The sequence below is a fragment of the Thalia democratica genome, chromosome 6 (genome assembly GCF_965202585.1).
Source record: "Thalia democratica chromosome 6, ktThaDemo2.hap1.1, whole genome shotgun sequence".
NCBI lineage: Eukaryota > Metazoa > Chordata > Thaliacea > Salpida > Salpidae > Thalia > Thalia democratica.
Window position 1 is genome coordinate 13,991,280 of NC_139170.1, and position 22,146 is coordinate 14,013,425.

Here is a 22,146-nt window from a genome sequence, read left to right on the forward strand (position 1 = left end):
CTTTTTTTAAAACAAACATAGAAGTTATTCTATAAAATAAAATAATTTTTAATAATTATTTTTTGATGTTTAGTAAATTCCCAACTGAAAACAAGAAGTGTAAAGTTTTTAAAAACAGTAAATATTTTTAAATCGACTTCAACAAAGGCAGTCGAAACAAATACAAACAGTTTAAAAATTTATATAATAAGTAAACAAGTTACACGATAGCACGTGTGTCACATTTGTATGGAGTGCAATTTTGCACGGATGACTCGTGTGCACGGATAATTCACAGTTTTTGTTTTGACTTAATACTCAATGGCATTTGAGAAGTGTACGATTTAAAGGTAAAATAAAAAATCGTAAATAAACTGTTTGTTACTTTAGGATTACAGTAAAATATTGTGGATAGGATTTAAATGTTAGGGCTGTGGGTTAAGACCTAGCGAATTCGGTTTTTGAGTAGTAACATAGTCATTTATGTAAAAAACTAGCCCGTTAAAATTAATGAGATTTTTTTTATAAAACAGTAGCAATCTGTATAAATTTTCATTTTAAATTAATTAAAATGTATTTTTATTAAAACGGGTCTACATATTTTCTCATTAACTACACTTTAAAATAATCGTAATAAGGTAGTTTAGTCGTGTTAAGAATAGAAATGAAAATACTTTAGAAAAAAGTTACTCTAAAATGTTGTAACTGTTAAATCTGTTAAACTGTTAAATCTGTGAAACTGTTTGTTTGAATTTGCGTTTGCTAATAATTAACCAAACGTAGAAATCAAACAAAAGTATTGTTTACTTAAATTTGTACAAATTGAATTTAAACTTTTTTTTTAGTAATGTATACAGTGACACAAAATAAACGGTGTTCGTTGAATTTATTAAAGTTTAATTTTTTTCATTTAACTATATTCAACAATTGCCTATACTTATGCGAAAAGTTAGAAACTTTGTTTAAAGTACTTAACTAGGTTAATTTTAATTTTCATATGTTTGTGTGCACCTTTTATAAGTGCTTATTAAGTCAATCTGGCTATAAAACGAAAAATTAACATCAGAAGCAACGAGGGTTTTAGCTTTAACTAGAAAGTTCGTAAAGAACGTGTTAGCTACAATCTGTGTAGGTTATCTTAAACCAAAAGTATTAATATTTAAATAAAAACTAAAAGATTTTTAACAAATGTAAATAGTAAAAAATATTGTAGTAGATCTTTATATAAGTTTTTCAGAAATTTTTGATTAAATTTTTACCAAATTTAATTTTTTTTTTAACTATCCAAAGTATAGTTTTAAGCTAAACGAAAACTTAAAAATAAGTTATAAGGTAAACAAAATACCTCCTAAAATAAATATATAACATTATAGTATTAAGTTGTTATACATTATAGTTTAAAATGAAGGTAATTTATGCTGGATTTTCAAAATGTGGTACAAAAACCATGCAAAGAGCATTACAAGAGCTCGATTATACAGTTTACGATTTCTTAGAAAACTACGAATACCTAGGAAATAAATGGCAAAAAATCTTTAACGAAGGTAAACTTATATAATGATTTTATTTTTACTAAAAGTAGAACACTGTTCTTTATCTAAGTAGCTGTTTTTATTGCTTATTAATTTATAATATATTTTAAAAATATATTTAACCCATTAATATTTTTAATCTTCGAAAGTTGACTATCAAACTTGGTTATGTTTTAAATGAATACAAAGTGAAAAATATTCGTAAAATTTAAACACTTTTCATTCGTTTTAATTTATGTTTAAGGTTCCTGAGAACTCTAGTAATACTTTATATGTGTATTTTAATACCAACTTTAAACATACATACTTTTTAAAATTTTGTATATATTTCAAGTTTTATATTACAATGTTAATTATACCAAGTTTAAGTGCAAAATGTTTGACTGACTTTTTTTTTCAAAAATTATTTTTTTATTAGTTATTTCGTAAGACTTATTTGGTATACGAGGTAAACTAAATTTTGCTGTATGTTTTATAAAGTATGCATCATGATACAATCGTTTACACGGAAATTGTTTTACTGCTCAAAAATATCTTACAAAGTAAAAACAATTTTAAATAAGTAATTATTGTACCAAATACTAGTTTAAACTATACTTTTTCGTAAGTGTCAAATTATTTTAATATATTTTTATAAAAAATAACAAAAACCATTAAAGGAGTATTTAGTGCCATAACTGACATTTAGTTATCATTTATTGTTCATAGTATTTAAATAGTTTTAAACCACAATTGACAGAATATATTCTAAATAACATACTAACAGATAAAAAATTGAAAATTTAATTATTTTATTTTCATGTAGGCATAATGTGTTAATATTAAAAAATTACTCTTGAAAGTAATCTTGAAATCTTAAATAATATTAAAAACTATTAGGTAATCAAAACAAAAGTTTTTTTTTAAATATTTTTTTTAGGAGGTACAAAAGAAGATTTTTACGAGATGTTTAAGGATGTAGATGCAGTAACTGACATGCCTGCTTTTTATTTCTGGAACCAAATACTAGAAGCTTTTCCTGATGCTAAAGTTGGTTTGTTATGTTGTGTTAAAACAAAATTATTTTATTTTATTACGGTTCACAAACAAAAACAGTAGAGGGCTCTAAAAATCAGATTAATGATTTATAAACTTTACTATTTTAAAAAGATAATCACATAAGTTTCCGGTTCAAAGCTGAATTTATTTTTTAATTTTTATAATTATAGTGATAAAGTTAAACAAAAAAAAATATTTATAAGGGTTTAATACTTTAGAAATTTGGTTTCATTATATATAGAAGAACTTAAAACTACACATCCAATCTGAAGTTTTTAAAAAAATAAACTGCATTTAAAACAACTTTTCTACAGACTTTAGAATTAATCTTCTCTAAAAATAGTTTTATGTCTAGTTTTTTTTTTGGTTAGCATGTTTCGGCATAAATTTATTACAACATGACCAAATTATAGCCAAGACTAAAAATTCACAGAAGATATACACATATGTTTATTTATATGTTGATTTTTTTATTCTTTTTGTGGAATAAGAATCTTGGTGAAAAAGTGTACCAAATGCTAAATAAGCTGTACAGGGTAAAATTTGTTTTTAAATATTAAAAAAATACTTTTAAATTATTACCGTATTAAACTAAAAGCTGTCATGAGTATGTTTAAAGTTTTGTAGACTTAAAACAAAAAATCAGGTTGTCTTTTCTCAAAGAGCTACGGAGGAAGAGTGGATGAAATCAATGAGCAATCAAATCGATCAAAATGAAAATCCGTTTATGAGCATGATCGCTGTTTTGCTGTCTCCCACTCACTACAGACTCAGAAAGTGGAGTATTGATATGAGTGAGTGCTTAACTTTTACAAAAACATAAACTCTCTTACTTTTTGTAAAAAATAATATAACAATACTAACGTGTAAGAACAAACTTTTTTATAAATAACAATACTACAGCAACTATTTGTCATTACGTTGTTAAAGATTGTTTTTTTCTATTTACTTCAGTAAAAATTTAGACTTTTAACTGAACTTTTAGTGAATAATTACCGCTTATTTTTTAAGTTTATTTTATATTCAAAAAATAACACAACAATCGGATCTTAAACACCTCCAAGTTCTACTTGTTTAGTTTTCTAACAATTTTTTTAGATTATTGAAAAAAAAAATGTTTGGTAAATAAAGTTTAGCACATAATTATTTGTCAAAATAGTTTTAAGAAAGTTTTGTTATTCATATTTGAAATTAAGAACATATTGATATAGTTTAAAAACACTTATGTAAATGGTGTTTAACTAAAACTATATTAATTTACAACTAAATTTCAGTTCGGGTAATTATTGGTGCAACTCCAAATGGGTGGTTTAAAAGTGAAAAAGATAAAGTTAATCGAATGTTGTTTCTTCATGCTTACAGAAGCCATAATGCGTATGTCCTAAGTGTAAGTTCAGCACATTGTACAAAACTAATTTTTATAAACTACAGATACTTAATTCAAAACATAAGATTATAAATATTATAAAACTTAAAAGGTATTACTGTATAATTATAACAACTTTTTTGAAACTTTTGACGTTAAAATAAGCTGCTTTAAAAACTTATTTAAGGATATTTTTTTTAACAAACAACAGCTTTTAATAAGTTTATATTAACAGTTTTATTTTTAAACTTGCACAGGACAGTTTTTTACTAGCTACTTTTGTAAACCTTTTCAGTGCGCGCCAAAAGAGCAACTGTTAGTGTACTCAATGGGCGACGGCTGGGGGCCGTTGTGCAAGTTTCTAGGTCGGGAAGTTCCCGACAAACCTTTTCCTCACCGCAACAAGAAGGGGTCGATCACGATGGAGTTGATCAACGAGTCAGCCCTGTTCAAAAGAATAAAAACAGAAATGGTAATTTCGTCCAGTTTGCTGGTAGCGGGAGGTGCTTACTTGATTTACAGAATTTACAAAAACCCAATCAAGTTCGACTTGAGTGCAGCAACTGAACTTATTAGCGGCGTTAACAAATTTTGGTAAAAAGTTCTTTTGTCTTGTTTCTTTTGTGCAACTAAGTTGTTTAAGTTAGATTTTAGTAATACAAACTATGCATACAAAATCTTTTTTTGATGAAAATAGTTAAATGTTGAGTTTACTTCTATTCATTTAAAATACTTAAAGAATCAGGTTTTGTTAAATACGGTGATTTAAATGTATTAATATAACATATCTCATTTATAACTTTATTTTAACACTGATAGTTCTAACTAAAAATTGAGTATCAGCATAGTAATGTTAGTTTTATGGCTTTAACTTTACTTTCAAGAGACTTTTTTTATTTTGTTTAACACAATGAAAAAATTTATTAGTTTATTGTTTTCTAAATTTTAATCATTTTCTACATGCTGGTGTAGAAAATTAGTAAGTTTTTATGTATAGTTTTAATTATTAACTACCGTTTTACCTAAAACTTCGTTTGTATACTCACTTTTGTATTACGTGTTATATATAAATAATAAAATAAAAATATTTTGCTCTGTTTTTTAAAGTATAAGGGTTTACTTCAACATACTATAAATTTTAATTTTATCTTAATAATAACAATACAAAATATTATTCGAACCTATTAAAAATATTTTTATACCTGTTTTAAACATAAAATAGCTTTAATACTATTACTACTCTTTATTTAAAGACGAAAAATTCCCAAAATACTAGGTATTAGGACCTAGTGCACAAAAAACCTTTCGGTTAGAGTATAGAGTCGCAAACCACTTGGATACCGTTTAATGTCTTATCCATTACAAGCAAGAACATATGTTTATGCATAAAAAATTATAGCATATTTAAAATTTAAGACAAACATAACTTCTTTTTTATCACTTACTAAACTATCTACTCATTTTTTTACTCTGTAATTTACACAAAAAATTGCTTAGTTCTATTTATACTATTACTTTAATTTTAGTTACTTAGTTCATTGCAATATGACAACTTTAGTATTGTTTTACTTTGTTTTGTCTACTGTTTACTTTGTAAAATGTAGCAATAATTTTTTACAGAAAAATTTTTTGTTCCTTTAAAACTATATTTTTCAATTGTTTAACAAAATCTTCATAGTGCTAATTTTATACTAATAGTTTTTAAAACGACAAAAAACGCTCAAAATATTTGGTCCTAGGACCTGTTGCACGAAGAACCTTTAGGTTATTGAGTCGTACACCACGGATACCTTTTAACATCTTGACCAAGACAGAGTTTTTTTTTGTGTGTTACAAAACAAACAAAAATTAACAAATTTTGTATTAATAATTAATAATTTTACAAAATAATAAGATCATAAAACATGATAAATAAACTAGACACAGTATAAAATTTTACTCAGAATAGCTTATCATGAAAAACTAAAATATATTAATGGTAGTTTAGCTGTAAAATAACAACTTAGGCTTATTGACTTGTTTCTAATTGTTTATAACTGTGTAGCTCTGTATTCTGTACTTGATCAATTTCATCAGAACCCAATTATTATGCTATAACTAAATGATTATTATTAATAAGTAAGTTTAAATATTTTTAATATTTTCAATAAATTGAAAAACTGTGTCTCAAAAAATCTTAGTGTAGATAGCTAAAGAAAAGATCATCCGGTGACCGCTTTGTACTTTGATGACGCACAATGGAAACAACGAAGAAAGCTGGCACACCTTAGCACCGCTGGAGTGTTACTACTGATAAATGTTTTTTTTCAATCGTGTCATTGTTCTTTACAAACATCTCCCAGTGCTAAACTTTTAATGAATTCTAGTAAGAGTTATTTAAAATAAAAACGCGCATATTTAATCATATACAGTAGATATTATATGTCAAAACAAATCAAATTTCGTTTTCTTATTTTATGTATTATTTTCTTCTAAATACTATAAACCCGCTCGACTTTTTTACAAGCCCTAATTTTTTAATTTAATATTTAGCTAATATAACAATTTTGAGTACTTAATAAAATATGTATTTTAACTAGTTTATTGTTTAAAACAAATGTTTAGTTTTACTTTTTAAGAACTAAAAGTGTATAAACTAAGTAAGTAAACATATATAAAACACTAATTTTGTAGATAATCATTAAATACACTTTTTAAAGTTCTATGGGAAATTTTTATTGCAGGTAGTACATACAAACCTTATAAAAATTTGAAAAAAGCGTTGGTATAAAAGTTAAAATGTTTTAGATTAACGTATCAAGAGTTTTGCATAAACTTTATTCAAAGAAAACATTGAACTTGATAAAAACCAGAAAAATAGTATGTTTTGACGTATAAAGTTATGTATTTTTATATTTTTGATAAAATATAGATAAAACTATGTTTCGTAATACTATATTTACTTAAATAAATTATTAAAAATCATACTTTTAACTTTAAAAAAGGTCTATAGTTTGTATTAAGTTATTTAATAAGAAGGCTGATACTAAAGTAAAAAAAGCTTTAAGTTTAAAAGTTAGAAGTTTTATGAAATTTCTTTAAGTTAAGTTTCTGACATTAAATATTTTTGAAAAGCAAAAAACATTCTGCATTTAGTATTAACTTGATATGGCCAGATCTTAAATTTAGAACTGGTAACTTTTTGGATCAGGTTTATCGCTAGCATAGTGTTAAGTATACTAAATCATTCGTTTAATATATTTAATTCATGGTTAAAATATACATTTAGAAGAATCAAACACTATTTTAAATCTGAGTTCATTACTAGGTCACTTTGATTTCCATCACCTTAATTGCCTGTAGCGACTGCATTCTAATGCTGGTGAATTAAAACTGTTCCTATATCGTCTTAACAATGCTAAATTTGTATATTCTATTGTTATATTAATCGTATAAACGTTACAAACTTCGTTTTTTTAATCAATGATATAAGTAGGTCGTTTTAACAAAATATTTTTTAACGAAATTCTTCTAATTAAACTATCTTCCTCCATGGAAAACTGGAAGAAAGTCTTTATTTTAGTTTAAACTAATAAGTCATTTATTAACTCAATTATATTCGTAAGCTTCATCAAAATTGACCTAGTTTCTTTAATTATTTTCTTTAAATACCTAGAAAATTATTGCAATTGACTACTCAGATTAATAAACTGCGCTGGTTCACATAATACGAACAAGGTTAGTCAATTTATTCTAAGTATTTGTTATACATGTTGCTAAACATTTATCAAGGAGCATTACTTTCAATTCGAACAAAACTTTTATTATTTATTTCAAGGCGTTATTAAATACTTTTTACGACAACATCAAGTCTTTTCTAAATCGAAGTTTCCATAAACACCCCTTTTTCAGTAAAATTTAAAAAAATTATTATCCCCACTCATTTCGTACCCTGAAATATCTAGTAGTGTAATTTTCAAATTTTCCTCATACATTTTTTTCTATTTAAGACAAACAACAATCCTTATGTTTATTCAACAACTGATCACCATTGATTTAACAACTAAAATGTAGTTTTACTGCGACTTTTTTGCAAATTAAATATGCAAGAAATTATAGTTTGGCTTTGTAGGTTTATAGTCATTATTCTTTTTTTGTACACTAATAAATCAATTGTAAGCTCACCTTTGATGTATTTCAAATTTATTGCAATGGAAATAGAAACAACTTTGCGGAAGAAATTTTCATTCATTTTTGATATGTTACAATATTTTTAAACTTTTTTAAATAAATTATTGTTTGATACTTATATATCTTTATGTAAAAACTGTGCAATTAGTCGTCTAATTTTATTAGAAAGAACAAACTATAAAACTTCGTCATTCCTTTAATAAAAGAGCTGAAGTAATAATAAAAAATTGAACTAGGTCATTATGACTGCAGTTATCGTGGTTGAAAAATTAAAACCTGAAAAACTAGATAGTTTAGGAAAAGTTATCTTTTTAATTCGAAATTATATCTAGATATAAATGGTGTTAGTTCTTTACATAATTTTTTAAAGGTTGACTATTATATACAATTTTTGTTTGTTAATTTAGATATTAATTCATAAAATTAACTTTATTTATTTTAATTGACTACAGTTTATCTTTCTCAAACAATTTTAATTGAAGGTGGAAATTTATCTAAAGCTCTTGCATAAAGGGAAAAAATTGTCTTAAGCTCACAGCAAATCTAGACATTCATAATTATATTATAACGATTCGCTATTAAGATTTCAGCTTTATGCATTTTTGTGTAAATAAATTTATTTTTTTGTTAGTAATATAGTTTTCTTTTGAATTTAACAGGGTTGCCACTCTTTTTTTTAATTTTTTTAAAGTTTTCCAAATTTCTTCCAGGTTTTTAAAAGTACACATTTTTGGGTCTATTTTTAGTTTAAAGTTAATTTAAGGTAAGAAACTGTGTTGAATAGTATAAAAACATTGAAAAGATACGGTAAAGCTACTGTAAATGTGATTTTCAATAAAAAAATCTTGATGATGACTAAATTCTTTTATCTATATGATAGGTTTTTAGGTCAAATCAAAATTTTACTACTGAACATATTAAAATTGTTAACTTACGATTTTTTTTGCCTAAATAGTCAAATTCCAGGTTTTACCAGGTAAAGTGGCGACCATGATTTGAGGAAATACTGATACAAATCTAGAAAGTGAAAGCTTAAAACTTCAAATACCTTATAAAACTTATTTAGGAAAACTTTAACTCTCGGGTTGAAAAATATAATTTAAGAAGGTAGAAATACAATAAATCAATTATTAATCGTTTTATTCAAATTTTAGAGAAAAACTTTTTTGAAAAATAGTTTATTCAGTTCAACTTATAAAAAATCCCAAAACAAAGTAGGTATTATCAAAAAGAAATTTATTTAACTTAACCAAGAATTTACTATAGATACAAAACATCATGTTACTAAAACGAAGACGGAAAGAAATATCAAAGAAACTCAGCCTTGAATCAAATTAATCTATCTACTTAGAGCTCAGTAATAATATTGTTCAAAAAAATAATTATCTGAACTGAAGAATTCCGCACTCCATCAACTTCTGTAACTTTCTACTGATTACTTGGTCCTTTAAATGCCTGTGTTTAAAAATTTTATTTATGTAAATACATGTTAAAAATTTTTTAACTTCACAATATTAAAACTACTCCGCTTTTAAGAGGATGAACTCAAGTTACTTAACTTCATTTTAGTACAGCATCTCTTAAAATTTATGTTTTATACAATTTCAAACTAAAGTTTTATCATTTGTTGTATGCGCAACAAACAACCATATAAGAAGAGGTGCAGGACTATTCAAATTCAGACAATTCAAATTATTTAAAAAAAATTGAAACAGCTGCAAATAAAAAATTAATGTATATTTGTCAAATATTAATGATACATATGTAGATGATATTAATATCTACAAGCCATTTTTTCTTCTAGCAAAACATTAAATACTTTATGAGATATGGCTTAAATAAAGTAAGAAACAGTTATTTTCAATAGTATTAAAATATGAAATTTTAAAATTTAAAAAAAAAAAATTGGCTTGTAGATATCAATAAGATCTACATTTGATTTTTTTTCAAATCTATATTACTGAGATATATACTGAGATAGTCTTTCAAATATTTTTTAAGAATTTGAATTGTCGGAATTTGAGTTTTCCGAAATTAATTGTCATATATAACCTATAAAAAGATACCAGTTTAGGCCAGCCAACTCAAAATAGACTTAAAAATTTTTAAAATTTATTAAAAGTTGCTGCGACTTAGGGCTCCAATGTACAAATACTGATTTATTTGTATATTTTAAGTTTACATATAACAAGATTATTTTCATAAAAAAACAAGTTGTATATAAACTTACATTGAACAATTTTGCTTATAATTTACAATTTAGCTTGAAATAAAAGCTAAACTGTAAATAAAAACTTGAGTATTAAATGTAGGCAGGATTAGTTATCTCGTAGTTATAAAGGGTAAACATTAACTCTAAAACTTAGATAAAATACTACACACCTTTCATCAAAGTATAAAGTTTTGGTTTACATACACTTCGAATGGAATATTAGCTTGTACTATTTTTCATAAAATCTGTTTAACAAACATTTTTACATAAAACTATATCAAACTTTCTTTTAAACGTTAATTGCTCGGTTTTTTACACAAGGTTATTCAATATTTGATAAAGCAGGGAGACTAGGTAAAATGGTATAAGACAACAGCGTTGCTTTTCACATTCATTAGAATTCTGACACAAATTAAAAACAACAAACTCTCTGGCAGCGGAAGGATCTTGTTCCATTTGTTTGAGGATGGAACCGATGATGGGATCCCTCAAAATTTCCTGAACCTCCGGATCGTTCATCGCTCTTTCGCGGATCTCCTTTTCATCAGCACCATTCATGTTCTTGTGTTTTTGCTGTGCATTGTAATTGATGCAATTAGTATTCAAGTTTTAACTAATAACTCATAGACTGGGTTGCCAAATGTTTTTAGCAAACTTTCTACAGATTTTCAAAATTTCTTCCAGGTTTTAAAATAACAATTTTTAGGGTTTATTTTTAGTTTAAAATTAAGTTTTAGGTAAAAAACTATGTTGGCTAGTATAACGCCATTTAAATGATATTTTTAAGCTTTTTTATATATGTTTTTTTTGATGATGACAAAAAATTTTTATCTATATAATAGATTTTTTGTGTCAAAACGAAATTTTACTAATTAACATGTTAAAGTTGTTTGAAATTGCAGGTTATTCTTGGTTTTTAAAATATTTTTGTTCAAAATTCAAGGTTTTACCAAGATTACAGCTTTTTTAGCAACTCTGCAATGAACAGCAATAATAAAAACATCGACCTTTAATTTAAAAGTAGTCTTATGCATTTTTTTGTCTTTTTATAGTGACATAAGTTATTATCTGGTTTTGAAATTGCAAAACGTTTTCTTAAAAATTTGAACTTAAATTAAACCTTAGCACTTGCAAAAAAAATTAAACTTAAATCAAAAAAATTTAGCAAAGGAACAAACGTTCATGCATCTTGAGTAGCCTTGTTTTGCTTCGTTGTTGTTAGGATCAATTTCAAGTGCCTTCTTGTAAACATCAATAGCTTCTGTGTATTTCTTCATGGCTTCCAAAGAACCACCTTTCCTCACGTATCCCTTAACTGTGATTATTATCATAATAAGAACTTATATACTTTCAAATATTATGTTGATATGTGTTTGCAAGATTTTTTTTTATAAAAGAATGATTTAACACAACATATTTAAACGTTTATTTTAAAATAAACTTTATTATGAAGATTTATAAAAATACTTATATAATCAGTTGTATTTGGATTTGGACATTTACACCTCTTTTTTTTTTAAATACAAAAACAAACTAAGGCTGATCATTAGGAAACAGGTATATTATGATGAGATGGTAAGGGTATAGGAAAAGAGCTTAAAATACTGCCTTTTTTTACCAAATTGATTTAAAAACTAATTTAAGTAGATTATTTAATTTAATTAAGGTAATTAATGAAAATGATAGTGTAACATTTATGTTTATACTTTAAATGTTATTTAACAGTTAAAAAGGAAATTAAAACTATATATATTTAGTTTTTATAAATATCAAACAAAAAAAGTTCTTTCTTTCATAAAACTATTTTTAAATAGCCTAAATTCAGTTGTAGACAGTAAAAAATCCTGTAATCCTAAAAAACTTCCGAACAATTTCTTCATAAAAAAAGAAACTACAAAACAAAATCTAGATAGCAAGCTTAAAAATAGCATTCGAATTTTGATTTTGCAAGAAAAATAGTAATAACAAACCGAATTTAGGGTCAAGTTTGATGCAGGTTTCAGTGTCTTTCAAAGCGTGTGTGAATTCGCACAATTTCATGAAGACTGCAGCGCGATTGGAGTATGTTGCAGCCGCATCCGGGTTTCTTTTGATTGATTCGTCGTAATGCTTCTTCGCTTGTGGGTAATCACCTAGAATTTTTTTTGTAAAATGTAATATTTAACTTTTTTTATACAATTTAAAGCTGAAGGTTATCGAACCTTATTGCTATAGACAAAAAATCATTTGTATTGGTTTTAGTTGAAAAATTATAGTTGATCTAACTCAGACTTTCCTAAACTTTTATGCAGGAAAACCCCTTCGAAGATAATTAAAATGCAACTGCCCTTATTTATGATTAAATATTTTATTTTCATAGGAGAAATACTGATTTATTTGGTTACCGAAACTTTTAACTCATAAGAAAAACTTTTTAAATCTCTATTTTCTACCCTTTGAGCTTACAAAAATGGAGATGTTGACTACAGTAAGACTAAGTCGAAAACCTAACATAACTTACTACTACATTTAAGTTGTACCCTCTTATACTTATGATAGTTACAATTTTTAATATATCTGATGCCAACCTTTTTTGAAGCACTCATTCCCCTTGTTTTTCTCTTCGATGGCAATTTCCGGGTTGATATAGGCCAACTTCTTCTGCGTTTCCAGCTTCTTCTCGCAATCTTTGAACTTTTGAAGCGTCTCCTTGCACCTGTTTTCCAGCAAAGATTTGTCGTAAAACTTCTTTGCGTCTTCGAAGTTGCCCTCTTTGAAGTAGGAGTTTCCAATTCGAGTTAGGGCTCTGTAATGGAAAAAAAAGTTATTTAAGTCACATAAAAATTTAATATTTATTTGCCCAACACATAAATTTTCACTACACTTACAAGAGTATTTTATTAGTTATAGAGCTTTATGGGCGTTTGAAGAAAATGCAAACAGTCACATTTTAAAAAATCGTTATAACCTTTACATTACATACATAGGAAAATATTTTTTAACTGTTGTACAAAAATTTGCTCTTAATTGAACAATTTATACATTATTAAACATATTGAAGACTGCAGTCAGTCATAATATTAAGCACATATCAAGTCAGTATTAAAAATTTATAACTTCATCTGAGTTACTATCATGACAAAAACTGACTTAGCAATAAGCTTGTAATCGACGCGATTTTCCCTTCCGACTTCAACGGCTTTGTGGCAAACTTCCCTGCATTTATCCATGTCTCCCATCTCGTAGAAGACTGCGGCTTTGTTGGTGAGGAAGGCGATGTTCTTACCGTCCAGCTCGAAAGCTTTGTCGTAGTGAGAAAGTGCTGTTTCGAAGTCCTTTTTCTTGTAAGCTGCGTTTCCCAGCGCCTTCTCCTCCAATGACTAAATATAAAAATATTCAATTTCATCTTAATGAGCTAAGTAAAAACCCATGTATTTTTCATACATAAATTCAGCTTTCAGTATATTTGTGTATTTTTATTGTAGCTAGAACAAATAGTTATCCTATAATATCTTTACTAAATAAAAATGACCAAAATTGCTCAACTGAATCAAAACAACTAGCTTGAAAAAAAAAGGAGCCGCCTGCACTTTGAGAACAAACATTTTTTTTATAAATTTACGGCAAGTTTATTTTCAATCATATTTTATAGCTATATGTAATAACAATATTTTTTAATGAAGCACTCCAGCTTTAATAACTTTAGATTCAATTTGTGACAAAATACTTTTTTCAACTTAAATATAGTCATTTTTTTATATTTATAATTTTAAGCTCTTAACATAGGTTGAGCGTAATAAATATAACACTTTTAAATTTAATTTCAGTTAAAACAACAGTCCAACTTTAACAGTCAACATCACAACATAATTAAAACAAATCTACCAACTTGTTCGACGTTGTCAGGTACTTTCACGGGTTCTGGTTTCGATTCTTCCTGCTTAGGGACTTTTTCTTTTGGTGGTTCAGCAGGCTGTTGGCTCGCTCCTCCCATGTTGGACAGGTCGATTCCCAGCAACACGCTAATCGTTGTCGTTATGCGCGGGTCTCGCATATTCCTGTTTTGTTTTTATAATTGAAGTTAATCTAAAAGTCAGAGCGCAACGGACAACACCTAAAACACGTATTGGATGTCTTAACTAAAATAATTACTTTTATTGATATAAACAAATTTTAGATTCAAGAAAACGTTTGTACACTTTTTCAATTTTATCTTTTTTTTTTATTAATTAACGTTAAGCTTTTAAAAATTATTAAAAAATTGCTTGACTAAATTTTTTTATCATTTGTCCAACTGGTATTTTGAAAAATAACAAATGTTTTATATAACATGTTGTACAAATGTTTCAACAAAAATCTTTCATCAAGTCAATAAGGCACGTTTACAAAGTTATTGTAAGTAGTAAAAGTAATTTTAGAATGATGGTTAAAATTGTTACACAATTACCAATATTTTAAGTAGAAGTATGTCCATGCATGTCACAGTAAACAAGCCATTTTACTAAAAACTTATTTTATACAGTATTTAACTTATTTTAGTGAAAACATAACAACTGAAATGGGTTTTATTTCAAACTTTATAATTAACTTAATCAAAAAAATTTTTGAACTTCAATACATGAAAAATTAGTTCTGCGAAAATATAAAATTATTAAAGTTTTAAAATATTCTTTTTTAAACAAAACGACTTCTTTTTTGCAACAAAAAAGTTAGTTAGATAGCAGGAGTCGCTTAATTTTTCTTAAATATCATATTACATTGAGAAGTAGCAACACTACTGATAGAACTTACTAAATGATTATAAATTTAAGTAAAACATTAGAAAATAAAAATATTATCTATTTAACATTGTACAAAGTTATTTTTGATTATTAATATCCTAAAACACAAAAACAAACTGCATAAGGTCTTGTGGGTTGGTGGCCATGCTGTTAAGGAGCGTTTGGTAGGTAGGATCACTAAAAAAGCCTGCTGTTCTTGGGTCAGCTCTCAATTTTCTTTCCATTTCAGCTGGATTTCCAAACAAATTACCCATGCTTCCCATTGGTTGGCTGCCAGCTGGTCCTAAAAATACTTTTCTTAATAAGTTTTGCCACTTATGGTCTTGCTTCAAAATATTTTTATTTTGCGAACAACAACAGATAAAACGTATCAGTATTTCAGATGAGTGAAATTGTGAACGAATTAGTATAGATATGTTATGACTTAATTAAGCTAAAACCTCACAAGTTTTTTAAGAAACGTATGCTACCTAACCAAGTCATCATATCATATAAACAAAACCCAAACTAAAAAGTATTGAAAATTTTAAACCTGTCAAGTGTTTTTTGGCGGATTCAACACCTTTCTTCAACAACTCGTTATCAGGACAAAACTTGAGGCCTTCTTCGTAAGCGAGTTTGGCAAGCTCGTACTGTTTCAGGAACTCAAGTGCTGTTCCTTTTCTTGAGTAACCCTAGATTATAATCGTTTGTTTTTTTTTTTACATTTTCAAAACTACAACAGAACACATTAAACTGGAAATTGTATGTTTGAGTTTGGTTTATTTGAAAGAGTCGTTAATTAAAAGTGACATATCTATTGAACATTAGTTTTCTTGTCCATAGACTCATAGGCATTTTTTAATAAGAATAACTGGTAATTGTTTTAAGTAAGCAAAGATTTCATATTTAATACTTTTAAACCATAAAAAGACAGGTTTGAACTGCAACAAAAAACTTTTAACAAAATAAAACCAAAGTTGTGTTTTAAGGATTTTGCTTTTAATAAAACTTATTATCTGTATAATGGTTAAAAAAAAAAATCATCTTAAAACTATTGTCAACTATTTTAGTAGATTTATTAAATCAGAAATGAAACTTAAACAATTTGTTTAAGAAAGGAAATTCTGTTTAATATAACAAAATTTTTAATGCATTATTACAAAACAAAAACAAGAAGTAAACTATAAAAAAAACCTTAGGCCAGTCAGGTTTGACTTCAATGACACGTTCAGCATCTTCAAGAGCTTTGTCGTAATCATTCTTTTTGAGGTAAGCAGCACTTCTGTTGCTGTACAAGACATGATTTTTAGGGTCGACAGCTATTCCCTGCACAAAAATGTAATTGATTCATTGACCATAAAAATTGTAAGATACATATGTAATATAAAATGCAAAAAACTTTAAATTTAGTGTTTTTAATTCTTATTTAATACAGTTGCACTGTGAAATAGTTCAAGGAGCTTTGACAACTATCCTCTATGCAATATATGAACTAGAGTGATTGGATAATTTGAACTTAATAAAACAAAAAATTTCTGAATGTGAATAACTAAAAATTAAGTCAAAGTTGTTTATATAGCTATTAACAAAACATTATTTAGTTTTCAAATTTACACTATTATAAGGCTGTTGTTATAATTAGATTTATAATATAAAAATGGTAGGTGAGCATACTTAAACGTCATTCTTTTGTAAAATGATAGGAAAAATTTACTCTTTAATACATTAAAAAACTGAGGTTTTACAAATCTGCAATAATGGATCACAACAAATGTTAACTTTTAATTAAAATCAAAACAAGTAGCTAGAGGTTAAAAAAACTAAGTTTGTTTGAGGTTGTAGTGACTATATGATTTTTTGTAAGTTTAAATACTTTCAACTCAGAGTAGTCTCAAAGTACTACAAAAACAGTTTGAATTCAATTTCAGAAATACACATATTTCAATTTCTTATGCATAGCATTGATTTTTACCATCTACTTTAAGTAGAACTAGACTTCATTTTCAGCTAGTTAAAAACTTATTTTTTTATAGAACTATAACTTCTTTTAACCAATCTATTTCCATTACACTATTTCTACATTTAAAGATTATGAACTAAAATTTATTTTTTTCATTAATTGATTTTTTAACTTGAAAAATCATATAACTTTAAATAACAAGTTACAAAGACATATGCTGTAGAAATAAATAATTATTATAACAGACAGATGAAACTTTTAAGTGTGATAAAAATGTTGTTGGCAAGAAACTTTAAATATTGTAGTTGATAAAAAAAAAACTTACAAATGCTTTTTTACTAACTAATAAATAATTAAATTTGTCTATGCCATAGGGGGTTTCACTTTGTTTTTTTCAAGTTGATATTGAATTGTTAAATTTTATTTTGGTTATCATACACTCTTGTGAAAACTAAAAAGGCTAAAAAAGAACACTGTGTTAAAAATCTATCACTAGTTTTCCTTTATTTTTCAACTTTCTTTATTCCGTATTTTAATTATGATAAGTCTATGACTAGTTTTTTTTTATATTAACTTTTTTGCTTTTTCTGTAAACAAATTGCTACTTTTCAACAATTTTAAAGTTAAAATCATGAAACTTGTCAGGGATATTTCCTGAAAACTTAGGGTATCTAGCTCAAAAAATAAAAGGCAGATATTATCTCTTAAGTTAAATTTAACTTTAGATTAACAAGATCAAAAATTACAACCTGTACGCTATGATTATAAACTTTTAAGAAAATAAATGAAATTAAATAAAAATAAAAATTATTTTGTAATGTTTGTTATATATAGATCATACTAAAAGCTATCATATAATAGAAGTTATGGTTCTTTTTTGTAAAAAATATCTTTTTATCCTCATGGCTCTAATGCAGGGGTCGGCAAACTGCGGTCCGCGAAGTACTTTTCAGCTCAGAACATATATATAGCTCAGAAAAAAAGTAATAGGAAAAAAATTGTAATAAAATCTTACAATTAGTGTCACAATTTAATAATTACTCATTACTAGTACTCTACTAATGCTTATTTTATCACATTTTTGGTTCTAAAATTTTTTTTTTGCTAATTCTTATGAGTATTTAAAAAAACTGCAACCAGCACGCAAATATTTCAAAAAATATTGGCCCACAACAATTAAAAGGCACCCAACCCCTGCTCTATTGGTTAAACAATACTTTATGAATAATATAGAAATATAAATTATAAAAAAAATTATATACTGAAAAAATAATGCCTATATATAATATATTCTTATTTTAATGTTCTATTCACTATAGATGAAAAAAAAGTTCTCTTACCTGGGTATAAAAGCCAATTGCCTCATCAATTTTACCAGCACTCAAAGCTGTGTTGCCTTGAGCTTTGAATCCAGCTGCATCTCCTGCCTAATATTTATAAATAAAATTAAAACAAACAATCAACTTCAATTAATAAATATAATCTTGTAAGATGTTATATTAATTTTATTCCTTAATTGACTACCTCTTTATGATGAAAAAAAAATTAATTGTAAACTTAGAATTACTATAACTTTATCCTGAAAATAATCCTGATTTATGTGACTAAATTAATAAAAGATAGAGTTACTAAGCTTACATAAGATTTGAACTTTTTTAAATGTTAGGAATCATAAAACCAATTAAATGTTTTAAACATGTGCCTTTATTATTAACTATCTTCTAGAATAGGGATGTAGCTGATATAAAAAACATAGCTTTGGTAGTTTATCACAGCCTTCAAGCAAGCAAACTTGTAGTCAAGTCTTTTTTTTACAGGCAAAAAGTTGTTGTAGTTTGCCAACCCATATTTCAAACTTAATCTTAATAAAATCAAATTTTACGTAATTCTAAAATACTACTTTTTAAGTAAACGTACTTTTTTAAATACAACTCAAATTATTATAATAATAAATGCAAAAAAAGGGTAACTACAGCCAACTTGTTAAAACATGCCAAGTATTATTAAATTTAACTTTACTTGAAAAAAAAGATTATAAGTAAATTTTAACTTACTGAGCTCATTTTGAATTTTCAAATGTAATATTATGTACTATACAAATCTGAAAAAATAATAACTTTAGATTTACTACAACTTAAATAAATTATCTAATTTGTTAACAAAATTTTATGTTTGATAAACAGTTTTTCTACTGTTTACAAAATTAATATTTTAACTACTACTTTAATAATCATCCAGAAAAAAAAACTTTTTAGACTTATTAAGGGCATAGAAGTTACTTTTTACAGATTTTTAGATAATTTTTTTGAGATATTGCTGGTCTAAGTCAGAGACTACAATAGATTCCTTATGGGAGACGCAAACTAGATCCGCAAATAACTAGATATCACTAAAAATCTATCTCTTCCTATGTTTTTTGAGGTAACTACCTTAAGCAGAAAATGTTTCTTGCAATATTTAGAAAATTTTGTTGGAACAGAATTAATTTTTTTTTTTTTAATGTATGACAAAAAAAAAAAATTTTTTTTTGTTTATTTTATATGAAATTTTTATTTAAAAATTTTTTTTTAATTCTGTTCTGACAAAATTTTTTAAATATTGCATTTTCTGAAAGTTTGAGGTATATATCTGAAAAAATTTAGGAGAAGATAGATTTTTAGTGAAATAGCCTTTTTTTGCCGTTTTAGTTTGCGCCTCCAATAAGAAACCTATTGTTGCCTCTGACTTTGACCTTAGTTAAATCTCTATAAAAAACATCAAGTTGTGAAAAAATTAAATTAACTAAATCTTATTGAAAATCTATAAAAAAATTGAACTATCCAGAATTTTACATAAATAAATGTATCCTTAGTCGGCCTTAGTTCAAAAAGAAAAATAAAATATTAATCTGGGTTATCCTGAGCTCTGAGTCATCTTAAAATCTTTAAAAATTTCAAAATATTCTGCGTTATTTTGAGTATCTTGAGTGTGTTAGGCCTGCAATTACCTTAAAAAATTGCTAACTAATAACTGATGAACCCTTTACATGAAATATGAAACTATAGTCAATGATGTTACACTTTTAGTTCAACCTACATAAATACAGTGTGAAAAAATATCTTAGTTTTATTAAAACAGATTCTATTTACAAAACAATATTTAGCCCAGTGTAGGCTCTTCATTATAATATAATCTTATTTGTACAGAGATTAATTAATCTGATAAAATGTTGGCATTCCGGCTGATAATTTTCAAAAAACAATTATTTCATTTGTCAAGTTGCTAGCCCACTGTGGGATGCTAACTTTTCAGTAAAAAAAAAAATTTTTAACTAAAAATCTACCTTCGACAAATTTTATAAATTGATTTCAAACTCTTTCAGTCAGACCTTAACTTTTTTTTCATATGTCAGAGATATTTTTTTTATTTTCAACTTTTCTTACAAAAAAAACCTACTTTTAACAACTTCAATTTTTTGACCATTAGTTTTTTTTTTTGTTGCAAGGAGAAAATCCTGAAAATTTGAGATCTCAAGCTCAATAAATAAATAAATTTTAGTAATTTTTAATTATTTATTTCAATTAAATAACTTAAGTAAATAGGATGATTTTACAAAATCTTTTACAAAAACAACTTTATCTTGTTCTGGACAAGAGGTTAAAAGGTATCCTTTTGGCAACTTGATAACCAAAAGGTTTTTTTTGTGCACTAGGTTTTAGGACCAAACACTTTATTTGTTGTTCAATAAACAGTATCTCACAAGTTAATTATTTTCTATCTCTATAAAAATTTGACTTATGGCTTATACTTTCATTACAAGCTTACTTCATACAAGCTTTCATTTAAGTGTCTATGTCAATCTTAATGAAAATTTATTATTTCACTATGGCTTTAAGGGCATAGTGGGTCCACCTTGATTTTTACAAATTGATCTTATTTTGAGTTTTGTCTGAGCTGTCAGACATTTTAGCTTTATAAATTAAAAGTAATTTTTGAGATATAACCAATCAAAATTGGTGACCTCAATAAGTTCCCAAGGAAGGCACAAACCAAACACACAAAAAAAAGACTATTTCATTAAACATATATATTCTCCTTCATTTTTTAACCAATATTCTACAAATTTTCAAAAAAAAATGCGTTAATAAATTTAAAAAAGACTGAATGCAGAACTTAGTTTTGAAAAATGTACTTTTTGCTGAAATAAAACCTTTTTATTATTTTTTTATCTGAAATTTATTAAAACGTAACATTTTAAGTCTTTTAAACTATAAAAGGAGCATTTCCTGAAAGTTTGAGGTCTATAGCTCAATAAATGAAAGATAAAGTAGATTTTTAGAGATGTTTTATATTCCCAAGAAAATTGACCCCAAAAAAATTGTGGTCTATACGTTTGTATTTGAAACTTTTAACAAAAATTACAATACCGCAAAAGTTAATTATTTTTAGTAAACAAATAGTTTAATTCTTGCTCATAACATATTGTTAAAACAAAAACAACAATAAAATAAGCATTTGACAAGTTTGATCTCCTAGGACTAGTATATAAAAAAAATTGGCTATTGAGTTGTAAACCATGAATAGTTTTATGATAGAAAAACATAAGACTTCCTCTGGATTCTACAACCTTAAACATTTTTTGAAGGTCAAGCAAGCAAATTTTAAGTCTTCTACACAACTTTAACCTAATAGTTACTTAAGGGCATAGGGGGGGGTAAACACCCTTTTTTGGTTTTTGATCTTATTTTATATAGTTTTTACTAAGCTACAAGATGCTTTTTACAGATTTTAAAAATTATAAATATTTATTGAGATATAGCCGGTCAAAGTCGGAGCCAACAATAGGTTCCTTATGGGAGGCGCAAACTAAAACGGCAAAAATAGACTATTTTACTAAAAATCTATCTTCTCCTACGTTTTTTGAGATAACTACCTCAAACTTTCAGGAAATGTTCCTTGATATATTTAGAAAATTCTGTCGGAAGGAATTTTGAAAAAAATAAAAAATAAAAATTTTATATAAAAAATAAACAAAAAAAACAGTTTATTTTTTGTTTTTTTGTTATAAAATTTTAATTTTTTAATTTTATAAAATTCTGTTCCGACAGAATTTTCTAAATACTGCAAGGAACATTTCCTGAAAATTTGAGGTAGTTATCTCAAAAAAC

At 26.0% G+C, this 22,146-nt stretch overlaps 2 protein-coding genes across 2 annotated transcripts; one reads left to right on the forward strand and one right to left on the reverse strand.

Annotated features, from left to right (window-relative positions):
• The first annotated feature begins 1,381 nt into the window (after window positions 1–1,381).
• On the forward strand, window positions 1,382–4,513 carry LOC145838751 (uncharacterized). The gene is made up of 5 exons (XM_082946374.1): window positions 1,382–1,523; window positions 2,431–2,540; window positions 3,196–3,343; window positions 3,824–3,936; window positions 4,211–4,513. Exons 1-5 carry the CDS (start codon window positions 1,382–1,384, stop codon window positions 4,511–4,513), a joined length of 816 nt encoding a protein of 271 aa, XP_082802500.1.
• Window positions 4,514–9,206: 4,693 nt separating this feature from the next.
• LOC145837782 (stress-induced-phosphoprotein 1-like) lies at window positions 9,207–19,102 on the reverse strand. The gene is made up of 12 exons (XM_082945225.1): window positions 19,054–19,102; window positions 18,340–18,426; window positions 16,234–16,365; window positions 15,590–15,731; window positions 15,175–15,340; window positions 14,166–14,334; window positions 13,427–13,656; window positions 12,865–13,082; window positions 12,268–12,429; window positions 11,476–11,612; window positions 10,725–10,870; window positions 9,207–9,540 (listed from the first exon to the last, which is right to left on the reverse strand). The coding sequence occupies exons 1-12, from the start codon at window positions 19,060–19,062 to the stop codon at window positions 9,468–9,470; spliced, it is 1,671 nt and encodes a 556-aa protein (XP_082801351.1). The 5' UTR covers window positions 19,063–19,102; the 3' UTR covers window positions 9,207–9,467.
• Between the last annotated feature and the right edge of the window lie 3,044 nt (window positions 19,103–22,146).